The 21,674-nt window shown below is 40.4% G+C and overlaps 3 protein-coding genes across 4 annotated transcripts; 1 reads left to right on the forward strand and 2 right to left on the reverse strand.

Annotated features, from left to right (window-relative positions):
- Window positions 1–254: 254 nt before the first annotated feature.
- On the reverse strand, window positions 255–10,867 carry shpk (sedoheptulokinase). The gene is made up of 7 exons (XM_085363388.1): window positions 10,702–10,867; window positions 10,481–10,622; window positions 6,029–6,203; window positions 5,784–5,936; window positions 5,443–5,618; window positions 2,107–2,307; window positions 255–705 (listed from the first exon to the last, which is right to left on the reverse strand). The coding sequence occupies exons 1-7, from the start codon at window positions 10,837–10,839 to the stop codon at window positions 311–313; spliced, it is 1,380 nt and encodes a 459-aa protein (XP_085219514.1). The 5' UTR covers window positions 10,840–10,867; the 3' UTR covers window positions 255–310.
- A 309-nt stretch (window positions 10,868–11,176) lies between these two features.
- emc6 (ER membrane protein complex subunit 6) lies at window positions 11,177–12,692 on the forward strand. Of its 2 annotated transcripts, none has more exons than XM_085364333.1 (2): window positions 11,177–11,355; window positions 11,997–12,692. In XM_085364333.1, the coding sequence occupies exon 2, from the start codon at window positions 12,030–12,032 to the stop codon at window positions 12,360–12,362; it is 333 nt and encodes a 110-aa protein (XP_085220459.1). In that variant the 5' UTR covers window positions 11,177–11,355; window positions 11,997–12,029; the 3' UTR covers window positions 12,363–12,692. The 2 variants fall into 2 exon arrangements, with proteins under 2 accessions (XP_085220459.1, XP_085220460.1); XM_085364334.1 differs by having other exon boundaries at window positions 11,177–11,274.
- On the reverse strand, window positions 12,669–20,239 carry p2rx5 (purinergic receptor P2X, ligand-gated ion channel, 5). Its single transcript, XM_085364330.1, has 12 exons — window positions 20,058–20,239; window positions 19,483–19,633; window positions 19,176–19,247; window positions 18,923–18,998; window positions 18,615–18,699; window positions 18,353–18,433; window positions 16,230–16,371; window positions 14,319–14,452; window positions 14,140–14,233; window positions 13,983–14,048; window positions 13,719–13,807; window positions 12,669–13,630 (listed from the first exon to the last, which is right to left on the reverse strand). Exons 1-12 carry the CDS (start codon window positions 20,186–20,188, stop codon window positions 13,372–13,374), a joined length of 1,380 nt encoding a protein of 459 aa, XP_085220456.1. The 5' UTR covers window positions 20,189–20,239; the 3' UTR covers window positions 12,669–13,371.
- Between the last annotated feature and the right edge of the window lie 1,435 nt (window positions 20,240–21,674).

Below are 21,674 nucleotides of genomic sequence, written 5' to 3' on the forward strand. Positions count from 1 at the left end.
AGGTCTAGGAAAAAGATGCCGTCCTTTGATTGTGACTTACACTGTAACAAAATCCAACCCCAAATATCAGAAATGCCCAGTATATTGATGAGAGCTGTTCAGTCACAGTAAAATCTTTGAGCTTTCACAAACATCTTCTATCTTTTGGTCCTATAAAATTGCTAACATTGGATCTCTATCCTGTCAAACACAGCCTTTTCTTTAAGATTCAAAATAAAAATGAGCTGTGTAAGATTTGTTAGGGTCAGCTTTAGTTGATGTGCAAAATTCTCAGTCATGTAAACAGACAGAACTGGATAGCGATTCCAATTCAAAGGCGGTCACAGAGAATCATTGCCACGCCCAAAGCAGAGTCTGCGTTCTGTCCGTATACCACCTGCAGAGGGAACGCCTTCTCCACTTCCTGTCTTAGCACTTCGTTCCGAGCGAGCGCGCTCCCACTGCCCACAATCCTGCGGACCCCCGCCTGCTGCAGATGCTCTACGGGCATCATCGAGGTGACGTTGTCCAGGACTCCATGGCAGAGAGCCCTGATCACATGACCCAGGGAGAGATTGGAGGTGGAGATGCCAGTCACGTGGCCCAGGCAGAGAGGGTCATGTCTCTCTCCCAAGATAGTAGGACTCACCCTCAGGTTGCTGGTTTCCTGGTTCAGGGCACAATGAATCAGCTTTTCGTATAAGCACGAGTCACTCAGCTCTGCACCTGTGGAGATTGGGGGGGGGGGGGTGCAGCAGAGGGGGGCATTTTAGTGTCATCTATCTGTGCAGACTTTAGTTTAACTGTTCTACAGTTGTTATTTTGTTTATTGCATTCATGATTAATTATTCATTTAATGTCAGTTTTCTCTAATCTCTGCGCCGTCTCTGGTCTTTGCTTTCATCTTTAAGCAGCTTTGATTGTTGATCTGCAAGTATAACCTTTCCCTAGAACTGTTTGCCAACGTTTCTGAATAAAGCTGGGATGTATTTTGGTTCTTGCATCTCCAGTAACGAGTTTAGAGAGGTGTCATTTATCATCTCTATGAATATGTTAAGTATATGAGCCTGTGAGGTGTACATGGATCTTTCCAAATGAGCTCACATAAACCCTGATTAAGCAGCAGATAAAACTTTCTGTATATCAGAATATACCACAGTTTTAAACCTGGTGTCTATAGTGCCATTCCCTTTAGTTATAGGTTTTATGTAAAGACTGTATATAAATGATGGGCACAGCATAATCATCAAGTGTGAAATGTGAAGATAATGAAGATATACCTTAAAACTACATTTTTCCTAATGGCCAACAGGGAGCGGTCCATCTGGTTGAAACAGTTGTAAAAAAAAGTATATGATAACACGTCCCTGCTGCTCACTTGTACGACTAAGACTAGGATTAATCAACAATGTCAGCTGGCATTAGCTATTTGCTGATCTATCTGTATCAATATTATAACTGCTGATGAATAAAAAAAATTTAAAAACTAAAGAAGAGACAGAAGAAACATCCTTCAACCATGTCTTGAGTTTTGAAATTACATAGTTTTCCCACCAGTGGGAGCTCTTGTTGTTGGCAACACACTTCTTTGGAAAGCCACAAACACAACATCCAGCTAATCCGAGCAGTTAGGTTAAATAATTACATAAATAACTACGCATAACAAACGTTAGGGAAGTCTGTTTATGATTTGTGCCTGAAAAGAGAAAAGAAATGGCCAAAATACAGCTTTTTCAACCCTGAATATTGGTATCCGCCGGTTTATGCAAAGTGTCAGTAAACATTTTCTTATTGAGGTTTTTGGTCTCACAAATCTTATCAATACACAATGTGATGCGCGATTTTACATTTTAATCCGTTTTAGAGTAAAGAGGGGGTAGGATTTTTAGAGAAGTTGTCACCTTATGAATATGAAACTGTTGAAATAATTTGTTTCGTTATATTGTACTTGACTTTACTAAGCTATTCTACTTTTTTAAGCCTTTTGTAATAATCATGATTAAAAAATAAAACTAATGTGTGGAATCACAGTGTCTGTGTCCATCTGCAAGTCAGCCTGCACTGTTTGGTTTTCCTGAGAGGGATGACGATGGATTAAGGTCTAGAAAATAGAAGAAGAATACAAACCAAGCTCTCTCATCCAGGAAGTCAGCATCTCCACAAAACTTGCCAACACATTCCCGCCATTGAGCGATGCTGCAACAGCCAAGTATGTGGACTCAAAGTAAGGGAAGTAGGAGATGGACGAGGCAGGCTGAAGAGAATCTGGAGGTTTGAAGTCAGCTGGCATGGCGTAGGTCAGCTGGGCTGAAGTGCTTATGTTAAGGACTGGGAAATTTGAAAAAAAGAAAGAAACTGTCAGCTAAAGAGAATTAGCTGTGATGGTTAGTGATGTGTTTGTCCTGAAATATAAACCCCTAAGTCAGCTACAATAAGTTTTATATTGGATTTTTTTCCTCAACCTTATTGTTTGTTGATCTCTCACTTGACATGCAACAGTGTGGTTTGTGTCTGTGAAGGTTCTCAGTCATCCAGGTCATCGTAGTCTAAGGAGCTTGGAAAGAAAAGCGTCTGGACTTCTTTGAGTTGCTTGAAGACGTTTCACCTCTTATCCGAGAAGCTTCTTCAGTTCTAAGAGTCAAATGGTGGAGAGCCCCAGATTTAAACCCAGTGGGAGTTTCCCCCCAAAGAGGGACAAAGGACCCCCTGATGATCCTCTACCTAATCACATGAGCCAAGGTGTGAAAGCGGGTGTGCTTTACAATTAGAGCTGGGCGATATAAGATTTTTTCATATCACGATATGTTTTTTTCATTTCAGGCGATAACGATATCTATCACGATATAAGCCAAATAACTATATTTGTAAGATTTAAATGTGCCGTTGCTCACAAGTAAAATGTGAAATAATCAGCAGCTTGTTTTTATTTAAATATTTATTTCCCATAATAAGTTCATCCATTAAGCGGATGTGAATGGATGGATGAAGTTCAACAGGGTAGATGTACTTAAGGAACATGAGACTTTTTCAGATAAATAAAGGCAAATATTGCAAACTACACAAAAGGCAGCCGCTAAAGCGTTTAAGTTTCAAAATAGAACAAACGAAACAGACTAAATTGTCAATTCCACTTAGAAACAAAATATTAATTCTAAAAATAAATCTTAGTTTGTTTTACAGAAGAACAGACAAAACTGACTAACTTTTGTCAATATCAAATAAACTGAGAACTAAAAGGAAATTCTCGATCTCTCCTTGTTGTATAGCTTAGCTTTTCAAACAGTTTTAACAGTTACTTTAGTCTGACAAAAGCCGAATGACGAATTAGCGCTTCCAGTCAGAGACTGAGGCTACGTCCACACGTACACGGGTATTTTTGAAAACGGAGATTTTCCGTTTCCGTTTTAAAAAATAATCCCGTCCACACATAAAGGCAGAAATGAAGGAAAACGCTGCTATGAACATGCCAAAGCAGCAGGTGGAGCTAGATTCCTAACCATGCAGAAATGTTGGCCAATCAGAAGTCTACAAGCCTCGGTGGGAAAAAGTAAACAAAGCTGGGGCATAGAAGCAGAACCGAGTCGTATGTGTGGACGGACAGTAACTGTGTGTATATGTAAGCATTTAAACACTGCAGAGAGTAGAATTAACAGTATTGTAGAAATTCATTTCATCGAAACAATAACGTGGCGCACAGTGTGACGCATGCACCAGTTTATTGTATTTCCAGACTTGCTTTCGGCACAATTTACAGTGCACGCTACTCTGTTTTTTGTCAGACTTGAAATAGCCGAAATACCTTCACACTACGGAACTTCTATGGCTCTTCCGTTCGACAATCTCTCCGGCATTGGAACCATCATCTGTTTTCTCTTCGGTCACGCTCGGTTGATTTTTCTAGTCGGCACACTCATTTCCTCCACTACCCGGGCGGTACGGTGGCTGGCTGCTTCCCAAACACATGTGCGGCCTGGCAGTTGTGCTGTACGTAACAAGTCACGCGACGTGACGCTGCGGCTGTGATTGGTTCGGCTCTGCGCTACTTAATTTGGATTGGCTGACCTTTTTTTTTTTTTTTTTTTTTTTTTTTAAAGAGGATAAGAGCGGCGAGGTCTATCGCGATAGTTTAATTTCTCTATCGAGTAAAAGTTATATCGCGATAAATATCGTTATCGTTCTATCGCCGAGCTCTAGTTACAATCAGCCAAGGTTTCGGGTGAGCTCATTGTGAAACCTGGCCCCACCTTATCATGCAATTTCCTGAGGTCAGATGGCCCAGGATGTGAGTGGACGTTAAGGCGTCTGGGAAGGGATCTCAAAACTGGATTATAGATGGCAGACAGTTGGTGTCGTAAACCACCACCTCTGTTCAAAGATGGTCGCTCACAGTGGACGTAAATGGCTTCTTTCACTCCTCTTTCAAACCATCTGTCTTCTCTGCCCAAAATGGGAACATTTGCACCCTCGAAAGAGTGACATTTGTCCTTTAGATGCAGATGGACAGCTGAGTCTTGTCCCGTGGAGGTGGCTCTTCTATGTTGTGCCATGCGCTTGGCTGTTTGGTCTCTCCGATGTAGAGGTCTGGGCATTCCTCACTGCACTGTACAGCACACACCACATTGTTAAGTTTGTGTTTAGGAGTTTTGTCTTTCGGGTGAACCAGTTTTTGTCTGAGTGTGTTGCTGGGTCTGAAGTACACCGGGATGTCGTGCTTGGAGAAGAGCCTCCTGAGTTTCTCTGATACACCGGCTACATAGGAGATGAAAATGTTGTTGCATCTGTCTTTCTTATCCTCCCTCGCTGGTGTCTGATCTTCTTTTCTGTGCATCTTTGCTGACTTTATAAACAGCCAATTAGGATAACCATATGTTTTAAGTGCTTCCTTTACATGTGTGTGTTCCTTCTTTTTTCCTTCAGGCTTAGAGGGAACATGTTCTGCCCGGTGGTGTAGGGTCCAGATTACCCCAAGTTTGTGTTCCAGAGGGTGATGGGAGTCAAAGAGGAGGTACTGGTCTGTGTGTGTGGGCTTCCGGTAAACTTCAATGTTGAGGTTGCCATTCTCTTCAATGTGCACAGCGCAGTCCAGGAAAGGCAAACAGTTGTCCTTTGTGTCTTCCCTGGTGAACTTGATGTTTTTATCCACAGCGATAATGTGCGCAGTGAAGGATTCCACTTCTTGTGTTTTAATTTTGACCCAGGTGTCGTCTACATATCTGTACCAGTGGCTGGGTACTCTCCCTTTAAAAGAGCCAAGAGCCTTACATTCGACTTCCTCCATGTAAATGTTGGCTACAATAGGCAATAGTGTGGTTTGTGATTCAGCTAAGCTGTAAACAAATTCCCCTTTTGGGATTATTAAAGTTATCCGAATCTGAATTAACTTATAAATGCAGATCCACAATCAACTGTGAGAACATTGTGCATTTAGTTCATTAAGAGAGATAAATGGATATCCTGTTTCACCTGCATCTGTCCGTTCGCTCATGCAGGAGTAGACGGAGCACTGGAAGTCTCCTAGCGCGGCCCCTACTGGCGTGCCAGCAGGGATGCCGTGCCACTGAGAGCAGGTCTTTCCTGCCAAGCTACCAGATGGCACACACTTAGGAAGCAGGTGCAAAGGGAAGCCAGCACCCTTCAGACTAGAGGACACACACACACATACAGTGCTTGTTACGTATGCTTGCACTGATGCAAAAAGTGTTAGGTAAATGAGGCTGCAAACCAAACATGCACAACAGTTTTCATGCAGTAGGTGCATCTAGTAAAGTGTTGTAAAAAGGAAGGACGTTCAACACTATACAAACATGTTTTCGTTCCACTGATTGGATGACGTGTTGAAGAAGCCCCAGCTGGCTGCATTCTGGGGTGTCATCACACACCTGTCCAAACCGCACAGCATGGACACCACATAGTCCTGGATAGTACCTGCAACCGTAAAGTCCTCAAGGAATTTGGGTCTGCGGAAAAAACCACACAGCTTCAGCTTTTGTATCCCAATTGCAAAATGTATTTATTTATAATGTATTTATTTTTAAAGATGTGAGCTTACTTGTGTTTCATGTACCAGAAGATTGTTGCACAGCCAAACCCCGTGGCGACGCTGAGATGAGAGTCTGGTCTGGGAAGAGAGGTGAGGAAGTCATTGCTGCAACGTCCATCTTGCCAGGTGATCAGCTGACTGGTGTCTTTGGCTGTTAAGGAATCACTATTGGACCAGACGCAACCTGGGTGGTGCAAAAGACAGTCAACTGAGTGCTTACAACTTTAATACAACCCTTGTTTGAGTTGTTATGTTGACTGCTGTGTTCTTGAAAGACTCTGTCCTTTGCCCTGTCCTATTATCAATCAATGTTGTTCTAAAGCCTCTGGATCCACTTAAACATTAGTCAAACTAAACTGCATGCTTATTTTAGATACCACTCTATACAGATACTCTATACGTATCTGTCGCTATTCTTTGTGACCATATGGATCGGTCCCTCATATTACCATTATTTCACCCAAAGGCACCAAGTTAATACTTAAAAAAGCTGCAACAATACACACAAATATAAAAAGTACTTGGTGACAACTTTGCTTTTAGCCTTTAACCCTCTGGGGTTCAGGGTATAACTGGTTGTTTTTTGAAAACGTCTGAGCCTTGGCTGCATTTTTAGATAAATAGTACCATAATACTTAAAAAAGCTGCAACAATACACACAAATATAAAAGTACTTGGTGACAACTTTGCTTTTAGCCTTTAACCCTCTGGGGTTCAGGGTATAACTGGTTGTTTTTTGACTACTTTTGATTTGTCCTCTATATTTCACCTTTAAAAACTGTTTATCTTGCCAATTCTGTTATTTTCACATTTTGACATACTGTATAAGCACAACTGATCTAAATTCAGACAAAATTTAAAATATGAGTAGAAAAAAGTTATATTTTTGACTGTAAAAAACACAAACATGTTTTACGAATCATTTTCATAACTTGAAATGCAAATAGAAATTGTACATTTTTTGAAAATATGCACAAGTTTTGCAAACAACAAAGTTATATGGTACTATTTATCTAAAAATGCAGCCAAGGCTCAGATGTTTTTTATATAACCATTTAAAACTATTTAGAGAACAATGAGGTGTTCTGCATCAAATAAGAAGACACACAAATTATATATGCAACTCCAAAAATAGTTTGTGTCCACTATAAGACAGAGGAGAACAGCACAGGGATAAATCCTGCAGGTATGACAGAAGGTGTGTCACTCCTGTTTTCCATGTGGAGACAGCGTTTACATCTGCCTTTGGTGGCTTTTTTTGCAGCAACTGTGACATTCACTAGTAGAAGTGACACACAAAACAAAACAACGACTACACTACACATTAACTACACAAGACAACACACTAACTTGAGTCCAAACACAGTAAACGTCACAAATCTATCATGTATCAAAACTCACTCGCTCACTCTCGCCGGTGTCACTCCTAAAACTTCGCCCTCTTCCTAAACAACCAAATGCCACATAATTTTTGATTGGTCGACATGGCACATTTTTCCACTTTTTCTTTTTTTTCACTCCCAAGCAGAGAGTGTTTGCTACCGCTGTCCGTAGAAAACGCCGTTTTTACGGTTTCTTCCCGCTGTAAACACCACTGTTTTATTTAGAATTGAAACTAACACTCAGTCCGTCAACCCTAGAGGGTTAATCAGAAAGCCTTAAGTTGGCTAGTTATGTAACTGGCTAAATGTTTAAAGTAGGGGTGGGCGATATAAACGATATACGATAGAAACGATATAAATTTGGCCAACGATAGAGATTTTGAATATCACGATAGCGCATGTTGATGATGTCATCAAGCTGCGCCTGTTTTGGTCGAAAGCATCGCAGCTGCTACAACCATTATCATCTGCAAATTATGCCGGGCGACAGTCATAGCAAAGAGATGAAACATTTTTGAAACATGGGGAAAGCCAAAAACTGCGCTTCCTCCACTTCCGTAACCTTGATTCATTAATGTTGAATTCTCTCGCAGCTGTTCTATTCCCATATTGTTCATCCTCCAGCTTCACTGTGCTAATGTTATGCTAACATAGCTGTGTCGCTAGCAATCACATAGCACAACATTATATACCAGGTAGTCCAACTTCAGTAACTCTGCAAACACCACTGCTGTTTAGTTTTCTGTCTTCATTTATGTTGAAAGTGGTAGCAGAGCTGTACGTTTTAATTAGTTTCAAAAATCTCTCAGTCAGAATATGGTATGTCATGTTTAGGTGGAAACTAGCGAGCTAACTTCCTGTTAACTTCTAACTCCATTAAATTTAATAAATTCTGTTTTTATGGATGCATGGATGTTAAACTTAATTGTTACACCTGATAAAGCAGCAACGCTGATGATTTTATTAAAGATGAAAGAGTTTAGACCGTTTTTAACTCTTAGTGTTGGTTTGACTTTGGGACCTGAAGGGGATGAGGTTTTGGACACAGATTACTCCGCGAAGCTCCTCACTATGGCAGCCGTAATGCTCTGACAATCCAGAATTCATATATAAGGCACACTCTCAATTTATGAGAAAATTAAAGGATTTTAAGTGTGCCTTATAGAGTGGAAAATACGTTATACAGAAGAAAAGAATATATCGCGATATATATCGTTACCGCACATGCTTCAAATTATACCACGATATGAATTTTAGGCCATATCGCCCAGCCCTAGTTTAAAGCTTTCACATGAGTAAAGTAACACATATTACTGCTACTGCTAAGTAATGTTAGCTAAGTTCACAGCATATTCCATAAATCTTAATGCCATAACTAACTGTATAATAGCGCTGCCGTATTGCATCACACTCATTGCATTTCAATCATTTCTCCAGCGAGTTTGATAGCTAGCAAAATGATAATCATAATTTTAAAAATTAGCATGTGTAACGTACTGGAAAATTATTCACTAGGACTCACCTATCATGCGACTGGAGAGCGCAAACTCCGCCATTGTCGTTTTCCATCAAACACTCATTAAAACAGCAACTGCAGGTATGTTTTTTGTTTTTGTTTTTGTTTAAGAACTTTATAACTGCAGGTATGTTAGCGTGCTCATCCCGACAGTTAGGGGGAGAGGCGGGTCACATATTGAAACAGACAGCCACAGAGGTGCAAGGCAGCCCAGGCAGAGAAATTTTGCTTTTACATTTTGCGACTCATTTTATTTCTCTATCTGATAAAAATAAATAAATAAATCAATTAGATAGTTATTTGTGGTGAATGAAATACAGTTACACTTTCAAGCACTTTTAAGCACCACATCTGAAATGTAAGCAATCACCCTTACGAACCCTGATACTGAATACACAGATGCTAAAAAAAAAAAAAAGGGGTTCCAGAGTGTTTGGCAGTGTGGAAAGATTAAAATATCTTGGGAAGAGATCAGATTGACAAGTGAGAAAATAATTACTTAGTGAAAATAAATGAAAATATTCTATTGATAAACAGCGCGATAGTCAGAAAACTATAGGACTTTTAAATGGTGATTACATGGTAAGTCAAGAAAGCTTTGCAGGAGGTATACATGTTTCCAGTGTGTCCTAGTGTAAGCTGTATAAGTGTCCAAATGTGTGGCTGTAAACACCCTAAGAAAAATTCTCTCCAATCTATCTAAGATTTACATCACTTCAGTACCTAATCTGTGATGATCCTGGTATAATTCATCCATCTTTACACAAATGTTTCCATCCTCCACCTAAATGAATGTATCCAAGATACAAGAATTAAGATTACACTGATATACACAGTATGTTTCCTGAATCCCTGATGGTTGTGTTCAGAGAAGGGACATTGGGTGGTAAAGGTCCTAAAACATGATCAACTACTCCCCACTCACAATTTACCATTAGACTGGAGCACTGTTAATCACACATTGCTTCATGCCATTGGATCAGGGCATAGATAGGATCAATGGTGAGATGTAAGTGAGGACTGCACTTCATTACATTCATGATAATGTTTTAGTTACTTATTAATTTGTAGATCTTAAAATCTATCCATGTTCTACCTTCACTCTTTGACCCTACCACATCTGGGTCCCAGGAAAGAGGTAGACAATGAAAAAAAAAAAAACAGAACCTGTGTTATGTGGTATTATAAAAGTCAAAGCACTGTCAAAGTAATGTCTCTAATTCTGAAATAGCTCCTGAATGTAGTGCGAAATCGTTTGACTCATTTCTTAATTGGTATTATGACTTTTACTTGAGTAAAGAGCCGAAGTACTTGTTTCGTCACTTTGCCAAACAAAGACTATTTTGGCTCTTGCGCAGTGTCATCTGTATTTGGCACAGGGCTGCACGTGAGCCTGAAAATCATGTCTAATCTTTCCTTTGACACCTGATTTTGTTTTTGATCATGTTTTTCTCATTTCCCGTGAAAAGAAAATCAGAAACAATCCCCAATCATAGAGCCGTTGTTACACAAGTTACCACACTGACGATGAAATGCCACAGCCCGCGCGCAGAATAACTTTACCGCTTTTTGGTTTCCAGAATAAAACTCCGTGCATCTGTCCGGTCAGCCCGATGCAGCACACATGCTGCAGTTTGTCTCTGGGCAGGAGGCCAATGCACCGGTCCAGAGTGTCTATGATCCGACCCGTGTCCTGCTCTTTCGCCTGCGTTACACACAATCACACAGAGGTGTTTAGATTACTGAGCTGTAGTTAAAATTGCGGGACAAGTGAACGCACTCACCTTTATCCCGCTATCGTCGGCTAAATCAGAAACAGTCGGTAAAGACTGACTGGCAGCTATAGCTCTACATCCTCTGTCTAATAAAACGGCTTTTACTGAAGAGGTACCCACGTCCAAACCCAGGATAAAGTTAGACATGACTGATGTTTACGATGTGTACCTTGAGCTTTTTTCATACCGAAATGCAAAAGTCCTCACTGCTGCATTCATGTGATTAAAGGAGTTTAGAGCTTCTTTGCTACTTAGATTAAATTTGCTGTTATAAAACTGCTGTTTTAGCCAAAAATGTGAAATAACGAATTTACATTTTGATGTAACATAGTGTCTCCTTCAATACAAATTCAAAGGTAGCTTCCCTGCTTAAACGTTATTCAGGGTAGATCAATTTCCTACTGTTTTACTGTCAAGGAATGCACCAAATCGGCTCCTCCTGAGGCTGACTACCGCCTTCCCACAATGCACTGCGCAGGAGCATGGCTGACTTTCGTATAGGAGTGTCATCCGAACGAGAATGAATGCACTTTTTCTTTTGGTGACAGCAGCTGACTTTTCCTGTAACTGCTTTAGATTCAGGTTTGCTAAGTAAATCTTGCATGTTATGTTTTTGTGACCGCGTCGTGAGGAGTCGACAGGAAGTCCCTACATTAATCTCCGGTGAGAACCTGTCACCGTCAGTGGGCAGCTGGGAGAGCTAGCACTGCTAGAATTAGCACTGGTAGAAATGTTAAAATAGTTCAGCTGATGTGCAGTTTAGCCCCCAATAGTCTGACTCTGCTTTGTGTAGTTTGAAAACTGATGTCTGTGTCGTATAATTTTACCTTTTTATGTCAAAACGAGGCTTTGAATCACCTTGAAGTTTGGCAATAGCTAAGCGAACCCGACTTGCTTTCTTTGTCACGCAGAGTGAAGAGCTTTAATGTGTCCAGATTTGTAGTTTTATGTTGATTCAGTGTCATGATGATCGGTCTTTCTTTTTTAATATAATAACCTTCATTACTAGCAGTAAGATGGCCCTTAAATTATTCCTGGTGAAAATTGTCTGTCAATGGATTTTTAAAGTAAAACCGATCGGTCTCTGTTTTAAATGAGCTATTTTTGTTTTGTTTCTATTTGGTGTTAATTCTATAAAGCATCCCGAGTCAGGATGTTTAGTATTTGAAATCATTAGTCCTACTATTCATCATGTTATTTCGATTTTGATTATTTATGAATTAAAAACCTCATTGTGCGAGGTACATAAAATCATAGTAGGTACTGTTGCTCTAACATTGTTGCCTTAATCTTTGATGTTACAGCAGCACCTTCTGTGGTAGCCGACCAGAGCCAAGATGGCTGGAGTTGGGGCCAAGCGCGAGGGACCACAGTTCATCAGTGAAGTGGCAGTGAGAGGCAACGCGGCAGTGCTGGATTACTGCCGCACCTCTGTGTCTGCGCTCTCGGGAGCAACAGCCGGTATCCTTGGCCTGACGGGACTGTACGGCTTCATCTTTTATTTCCTATCATCCTTTCTCCTCTCGCTGCTGCTTATTCTCAAGGCCGGACGGCGGTGGAACAAATTCTTCAAATCACGGCGGCTGCTCTTTACTGGAGGCCTCGTCGGAGGCCTCTTCACATATGTCCTGTTCTGGACTTTCTTGTACGGGATGGTGCACGTATACTAGAACATCTACTCGAAATAACTCAGAAATATTTGTCTAATGCTCTGTAATTCTTTAGGTTTGTCTGCCCTGCTGTTGTAGATAGGCTGTTAGTGGAAGGCTTCCATTGTGAACTGTTTATATGTTAAACGATGAGTTAAGAGAATTAACTGTCCTTTTCTTTCCTCCATATTTACCAGAGAATGAACTCTAACCTGTACTTAGAGAGCTATAGTTATAATGTAGGTTTACAGATCAAATCCTCACAAGTTAAACCAAGTCAGAAAACAGCAGATGTAATTACTGACTGGATTAAAGATCTCTCTAGAAGTTTTTTGGATCACTTTTTCTTCACTGGGGAATGTCACTAATAATAATAAAATTGTGATGACAAAAATGTGTTTCCAATGACAAAGAACATTCAATAAATAGAAACAGGAACAGCAAACAAAGGGAGACTCTGCATTTCAGTTTCCATTCATTACACAGAGAATATGTCCACTTGGACTCGTAGAGCATGTCAGGCTGTATTCTTCAGTGTCGCCAGTGAATACTGTGTAAAAGCTTCATATCAAAGCCATAATCAGTACAGTTAACTGAACATACAGCAGAAAGCAGCAACAGTGTTTGTGCATTTTAACAACACAATACATGTGTTGAGCTGTAAAAACACAATTAAGACCACACATTTTCTTATGAATTGCTTCTAAGTGTAGTTTTTAAAAACTTTCATGCCTACTTTTTTTTTACTTTTATTACTATATATTGTAATTACTGTCACTGCTAATTGCCAGTTGAGTGGTAATGAATCTGTTTTGAATCCTGACCCTGCTACTTTCTTTGACGTCCTGATGTCATGCACTTTGCACAACATTTACATTCCCCTGGATCAACACATCTTCAGTCAGGGCATCATTCATGCTAGTGACCGTGCTAGCAGTTGTGCCGGCAGGTAAGACGTGGACGTCAGTCCCACCTTTGGGTTCCGCCTCATGCAGGAAAACAAACAGGTGATCTTGCTCTGCCTGCAGACCTAATTGTGAGCCATGAAAGTGATATGATGCTTCGTCTCGGTGCCTTGGGGTGGAGCAGAGTATCGCTGTCCCGTGTTACGTGGAATTGTGGGACCCCTTTTCTCTGTAGGTGGCTGGCTCTCTGCAGAAGATCCTGCAGTGGGCTCAGTTTCTCCTGGATTTTTGATGGAATTTGTAGCCCCTTTCTCTGTCCCTGGTCTTCTGGACCTCTTTTCCCGATGGCCCGTTTTCTCATCTTTAACTTTGGTCCTCTCTTTTCTGTTGCACACAGCATTAGAGAGGTGTGCGAAAGTGAGGAGCAAGATTTAGAAAATGGCAAAGTTTTTGCAAACATATGAAGTCCTACTTGAAGTTGATGATTTCAAATTTCCTCTCTCTGTAGAAGGAGCTCGTGTTCATCATGTACAATAATATCATATCACAGGCAAAGGCTCCCTAAAAGAGAAAAATAAACAAATGAACTGGAACAGGAGAGAATATTACTTTTCTTGGTGGGGATTACACATCATCCACTGTCCTGTAAAATGACAGTTTTTGAACTTAGCACCGTGGTAATTGCACAGCAATCATCCACACATGCGTCAGCAGAATATTCTAATAAATTACTCACTGCACCGAGGAGAGCAACACCTGAGCCAATGGCAATTACTGTGGGGACAATATTGAATTTCCCGGCCTGTAAAACAATAACCAGAAACGCACTGTTAATCTCCCACCAGAATGATGTGCTTTAGAAAAAAACTAAACTGCTACTATCTCCACAGTACCTGACCATTGATCATTATATCAAAGCGAATCCCATACACTTTATACAGCGTGCGATAGGTTTCCCCATTTTGATCCTTATAGTATCTGGCATATCTGTAGAAAAAATAGTTGACATAAGATGTAAAGGCTGAAAACATGTTGGAAACAGTGAGCAGAGTGAAGGTAGTGGGTACCATACCTGAAGTTGTATCCCGATGTGATTGAGTTGTTCAAATTAATGTCCAAACGGGTGAAGCTGTACTGTGGATTACACAGAGAATAATCTTTATCCAGGTCACAGTTCCACTCAATGAGAATGCCAACAGAGCCGCCCTGATGGACACAAAGGGTAAATATTAATAGCACATCAGCGGATACACCACAAACCATACCGTACAGAGTGCTTTACAAAAAGTAAAACTTTTTAAACATAACATACCACGACCAGAGAAGACATACGCAGATAAAATCAAGTTACATGAGGCTTTGGCAAGAAAATGCTTATTTTGAACAACTGTGTTCATTTGGGATGTAATTCAGTTGAGGTGCCCTGATCTTTCTCCCTCAGAGCCTCAAACTCAAGTTGCTTGTAACGGGCAACACAGATTTAATTTGGGACCAGCCAATGTGGAGCATCAAAGCTAATAGAGGAATATCTTACTTAAACGCAGTTCCAGAAACTCAGTTTTTCATAACTCTAAACAGAAACTGAAAAGGATTAAATACTACTGAAAACTCCACATGTCCATCATCCATTTTCTTCCAGCTGATTATATAACAGATACATCTACATATACAGATGAAGACCACAAGATGTGTCAAAAAGCTTCACGACAACGACACATAACGACATGTATGTGGATCTAACCAGTTCATGAATGACCCTGCTGTTAGTAGTCTACCAGAGGCTGGCTTTTAATACACAGCTTTACTGTATTTGCATTGCAGAGAGATTCAAGTGTTTGTGGGATATTTGCAGATTTTCTCACAAATCATTAAAGAAATCAGCTTTTTTGTGCAAGCAGACCATCTCCCTATAAATCAATCAACTGATTTGAGTTTGTGTGTCCACAGAGAGATAAACTGTGTATTGCAGAATCTTCACTGTACTTTGTCCTCTTCTAACATTTTATAATGTTAGAAGATCTGCTCAAGAAATCTAAACAAGTGATGGCGAGCTACTGAGACCAGATTTCTATTATAGTTTGTTAGCAAACAACTGTGAGGAAGTGAGGAACCAAAATCACTCCCGCACATAGTCTTAATTGTTTGTCTGTCTGTGTGTTTGTTTGCTGTTTTGCATCCAGAGTTTGTCAAATTTCAATTTCAAATTCATTCATTCATTCTCAAATTTAGTTTGAGGTTAGATATCAATAACAACTCAAGCTGATTCAATTTTGGTCAAAATCTGGTTAAAGTCAAGGTCACACCAAATGTAAAAATCAGTTTAAAAAATCTTCAAACTTCACAACAATATGCTACACCCTGGGGGACATGAGTACCTGAAATTGGCCATTAACATTGGCCTTTAATGTTAGCACCCAAGGTTAAAGTTGACCTTGACCAAAAAAAATTAAACCATATTGAGTATTATATCATATGAAAGGGCATGCAAAGAGCTGTACGACGCACTTTTTATTTTCTCAATACAACATCCTATGACGTCACCATGATGCTGGAAAGCTTTGCAAAACCACATAATTATATCTTTAAAGCTCATGTTTTACAGCTTATAGAAGTCAAAGATTCCAGCCAGAGCTGCTCCAGTATTAAAGGTAAAGATCATAAAATACACTATTCTAGCATGTAATGCTTAAAAGGTCATTGGTCAAAGGTCAGGGTCATATGAGCTAGGATCATCTCCAAACTTTAAACCAAGATATTCGTCACTGGGGGGGACATAAGAACTTTCTTTTTTTTTAGCTCTTTTTTCAATACAACGCTTGACGACTTCAAAACGACACAAAATGATCAATATGCTACACTAATATACTCCAGTAGATTTCCATGTTAACAATGCTGACATGATCATGAAACATTAAAGTTTTAGCATAGGTCTTAGCCTTCAGGGGAATTTGCTCTCTTTGAGTGTTGTTGTTTCACTTTGTACCTTAACAGCCATTTCCTGGAAGTCATGTCCAGCACTGCTGACAAGATCTCTGAGGCGAAAGATGGGGCAGTAAGGATGATTCTCTTTTTCATAGAAACATCTCTTTAGGTAGCTTTCATCAGAAGTTTCAAGGACATTGGCTCTAGAAGTAATAGACAGCAGATGTGGAGTTAATGATATCAGAAACTTGTGTTTTCACTCAATGAAATGACTTAAGTGAAAAGATGGAAGTTAGAGTTATCGGGGTTTTGCTGATGGCAGCAGATAAGGCACAGCTGGTTCCATGCCTGAACCAGCTGTGCTCTTTCTGTCTAAAGTTTGTATGTTTTCCATGTGCCTGTTTGGGGTTTCTTCTCACAGACCAAAGGCATGCATGTTGTGTTATGTGGTCATTCTGAGTGGCCGCAGGCGTGGATGTGAGAATGTGTGCTCTCTTTTTTGCCCTGTGATGGACTGGCTGCCTGTTCAGGGTGTACCCTGCATCTTAGCTGACATTGGCAGCTAGATGGATAAGCATTTAAGAAAAATGGGATGGATGGATGACTTGAAAGTGCAACATCAGAGTCTGACCACCGGTTGTCATACTTAGGATAATATTGACAATTTGACTGAAAACTTGAATCTCTGAAAATATGATTTTTAGAATATATATTAGTCTTTGGTATTTCTTCCTTTTGCTTTACTAAGACCCAACCTTTGGTCTTCTTTACACCATAAAATGTTGGGCTTGGCCTATTATCCTGCAGCACTGTGAATCCTTCAGATGCAAAACAGAGGCCATGTTTCTGAACAGGAAGGGGCTACTGGCTGAGCGTGAAGGTCCTTTATTATAGACATACTTGTCCAGGGTAGAAAACAACTCTAGACTTCACATCCAGAAGAAGGTGTAAGCCGAAGCATGTAGGTGTATTTTTAGTGTCACTTGCCCACAAAGAAGCTACTTTATTACTCGCATAAACTACTAGGACTGCCAGGACCTGGATTTTTTAAGCCAGTTTTGGTTAGATTCATTCATTTTCTTCCTCCTGATGGTTTTCTTGTGCCCAGTAGTCTGTTACTTCCATAGCACTAGGTGGTCTTCTCAATAAATAGGACTTTTTTCCATTATGTACATTTTTTAATATAACTTTTGCTGACTTTTGCTCACTTGGTCTTTATTGATGTCTTTTGATTTATCTGTTTTTGTTTTGTTTTTTTCCTGCAGTGAATAAAGCTGGATGTATTGATCTTCTATGGCTGCTTTTGGACACTCTGCATCCATTTTCCAGCATTTTAGAGCTCTGCCCTGTGGGAACCTTCACACTCACAATGACCCGGTCAAAGCTCTTTGTTGCTAAGAATAACAGGCTGACTAGTGACACTTTTGCTCAGTTATGATGGAATATGTGTTCTCCAAATCAACCTGTTCTATTCTGCTTCAGGGGAAGGAAACAACTCAAAAAATGTTACTTTTTGCACAAAGATGTTAACAAATTCAGTGCCACAGTTTGGCTAGAAATATGGAAGAATCTAAGATTTATCTTCCTTTTTTTATATGATTATAAATCTTTATAACATTTTTTTTTTTTTTTTTTTTTAAGGGGAGAAGATTTTTAATGTGATCTCATACCATTTTAACTTTGCCTTAACTTTGGTCCTCAGATACGCACATATGCCTCTGCATCTGTACCACTGTGCACTTCAGAGTTTCACTGTCTGGACTCCAACTAATCTGACTAAGCTTTCTTCAGTGTACACTACAAAAGTGGCGCATGCAGCATGCGTATGTCAGTCAAACCAAAGCTTACACCCTCTAGCTGCAAGCAAAAGAAAGCTAGCTGGGGCATCTCTGTGCATTATTGCAGGACTCGTGCAGGGAACAGCGGAGAGGGTAGCTCAATGGGCTAGCCCATTCTGATCAGACACCTGTCCAGGGCAAGGCTTGCTGTCAAGGACGTCTCAGATGACTGTTTCACTGTCTCACTGAGTGCAATGCACAGAATGGTATAAATAGAAAGCTCTCTGCACCCTAAAGCTATTTAAAGCAGCCACTGGAGCGTGCATATCCCCCCAGGTCACTCTATGCCCCAATCCCTGGAAGACATAGGCACACCAGCAATCAGCAGCCACTTATAGCTACTTACTTGGAGAACTCAAACTTGGGGAACCTGATGAAATTCTTGATGTAGATGGTGAAGTTTTCTGCATCACTCAGTAAGGGCTCTCTGGAAATGAAAGAGACAGGCAGCTGTGTGAAAAAAGAAAAGGGAGGCGACAGCCTATGCCAGTAATAAATAGAACCTGTGAAATATCTGGGTCTGTGTGAGGGATCAGAGCCAGTGTTAATGCAGCAGCAGCTCAAAATGGCAAATTTCCAAAGTTCTGTGAGGGATGATGAATGCTCACGCGGGTCTCTTGTTGTATTCAACGGGACACCAGGCATGAATCTCGCAGGTCCCGGTGCTGTTTAGACACAAGCCAGTCTTGATTCCTAACAGAGAGAGAGAGAGCAAAGAGTTGGCAGGCTGTGTGGTGGAGCTGAACAAGAACTTAAAAAATGAAAAGACACAGAGAGACATAATGAAATGTGTAATATTAAAGAGTGGCGGTATCAGGACAATATTTTGTATTGTTTCATTATACAGATCATAAATCAGAGAATGGAAAAAGCGAGGATAAATCCAAACAAACAATCAGATTTTTACATCCCTCACCATGACCTGCTGTTACAGGCTCCCCCTCCATGCAGTCATCATCAGTTTTGCATCGTCCATCTGGCACCTTGGAACTCTGTTAGAGGCACGATAAATAAAATATATATATATATATATATATATATATATATATATATATATATATATATATATATATATATATATATATATATATATATATATATATATTTTTTATTTTTTTTACTATGATTTTTCTGCTTTCAGAAAATGCTAATTTCCTTCCAATACGCACCTCAGCACAGAAGCCCAGCCTTTGATTGGGGGTCTCTATGTAATTTGTTACAACAAAGAACACCTGCTCACCCTGCAAAATAAAATTAAGTCCTGGCAGTGAGATGAAGAAGCAAAATGTTAAACAAATTAGTGCCCCCAAGAAGCTCAATATTGTTAAATCTGCCGAGGCAGACATTGAGACTAATGATACAAGGCAGCCCAAACATTCAATAGCCTCGTAATATGTCTTGACAGGAACATAATTAGCGAGTGCTGCTATCAGTGCCATCAGTGTTGCTATCCTACAAACTAAAAGATAGACTCACATTTGGGGGTATGACATAGTCCTCGGCACTCCACAGGTAAGGCCCCGTCTCAGAAGTGTTGGTCAGAGTGACACCTTTAAGCTTGGTGATGACTGAGCTCTGGATGGCCTCTTCTTTCTCCTGGTACCCCTTCTTCACCACAAACACCCACCTGGGACATTCAGCATAACTTCATGACGTGTTCAATGTAGCCCTTGTCTACATTGCAGAGTTATGTTATTATTACTAATATTATGATTATTAAAGTGTTTTAGAAAATATCTCGCACATGCATAAGGGGTAAAACGCTTGAAAATACCATAAATTAAAGATTACTGAACGAAAAATCGACTGTTAATAGCAGGCTTGATTGTATAACCACCAGCCACTTAAAAATGTCACACTACAGTTTGTCCTCAACCAGATAACCCACACGGGAGTATTAGTAGGAAAGGCCCATACTGCGCTACCACTTTAACACAAAGTAAAAACCTTTCCACAAGCTCCACTATTTTTAACTTTGTTAGTCACTCTCCCTTTTATTATTCCATAAAGGAAACACGCTAGTTGGAGGGGGTGCATGCAGTTCACCTCACCCAATAATGTATCCCAGCACTGCCAGCTGGTAGAGCCGAAATAATATTCCGATTCTTCTGTTTTCTGCAATGACATATTTCTCCGTTTTGTAGTTGAGAAGAGAAAATAAGAAGCCCCCCCAGCCTGCCATTCCTCCCCGCACGGTGGAGCCGAGTGAGACGGCAGCTCGCAGTCCCCCAGCTGATATATACAGCTGCTTCTCTTGTCATGCAGCGGGCAAACCCACTGAGACAGGGGTCTTCCACTCAGTTCCTTGTGGAAGAGCGACGCAGGGAAAGTTTATGTTGTTGCATGGTTTGATTACACACTCACTTTGACTTACATGAGCTGTGTGCAGCAGCACCTTTGCTAATAATTCATTCCTGTGCAAATACGGCGACTTGTACTTTTCCAACAGCGTTTTCCAACACTGTCATGAGTGTTTACAAGTATAGTAAAATTATTTTTGTAACTGTTGCATTTTTAAAAATTAAAATGTGGACGGAGCGAAACGCACACTTGCCATTGGTTACTACCCTCGAGTTTCAGCTGTTCTTCCTGAAAAAAGCAAATTTCATAGAAAAAGCTATTTACCAAATTCGGCCATGTTTGTAGTTTTGTGCTGTTCTACACTTGTACTGCATTCTGTTTATGTTGTTCACAATCAACATGCTGAGCAGAAACATTTAGTACTTTTTTTTATTTATCGATGGCTCAAATCACAGCACAGTGTTTTGTTTCGGGGTTTCTTTTTTTTTGGGGGGGGGGGGGGGGGGATTTATAGAATTTATGTTGCAATGGATGGCCAGTCAAAAAACAAAAAAACAAAAAGAGAGAAAGAAAGAAAAAGAATGACAGGCACTTGACGTCTATAACTGGAAGGAGAACTGAGAATGAAGACAACATATTCATTGTTGAGAAATGCTGCAGAAAGGTTGAGGAAGCTGCAGCAGAGCGCCTTCGCTAACACTCATTCAGGAAGGACAGGTACAGGAAATCTTTAACACTACATGCCATCATGCGCTAATATCTAGTAGATGACATCTGTAGCTTACATCTTCTTTTGATGTAAGCTTCCTGCGTTTACGACCCTTTGGTCAGCAGGAGGTCTGACACACACACACACATTCTCACATAACACACACACACACACACACACACACACACACACGCACGCACACACACACACACACACATTCTTACAGAAGTTCACACATATACATAAAATGCTTTGTCTTAGAACCAAGGGGGCGTGGCTTTGTTCTGACGTGTTTTGTGTGAACTGTCTCTCAATAAAAGGTAGCAGGAGGAGGTCAGATCTGGGGGTCATTTTCGTGGTGGACACAGACGAGGCCTCCCTTGCGCAAATAATCGATCGATCGACTGTCTTGTTTTCTTTATGATGAATAAGTCTCTAGAATTAGCGGGGCTTGTGGAAACACAGACCCAACACCAACCAAAATGCCATGCATGCTCTCACCTTAGAATCTCGATTTCAGTAAACGGTGTTCGGTAAGATTTCTGGGACTGGATTTCACTGGAACACCTGGAGCCTGTGGCTCTGCGAATTCATGTAACCAGAATGAAGATTGATTTGATTGGAGAACTTGTAGTAAGCACAGAAGTAAGCTCCTTCT

The sequence above is a fragment of the Diplotaxodon limnothrissa genome, linkage group LG10 (assembly GCF_057381915.1).
Source record: "Diplotaxodon limnothrissa isolate DT_005_m linkage group LG10, D_limnothrissa_male_GT1.1, whole genome shotgun sequence".
Taxonomy (NCBI): domain Eukaryota; kingdom Metazoa; phylum Chordata; class Actinopteri; order Cichliformes; family Cichlidae; genus Diplotaxodon; species Diplotaxodon limnothrissa.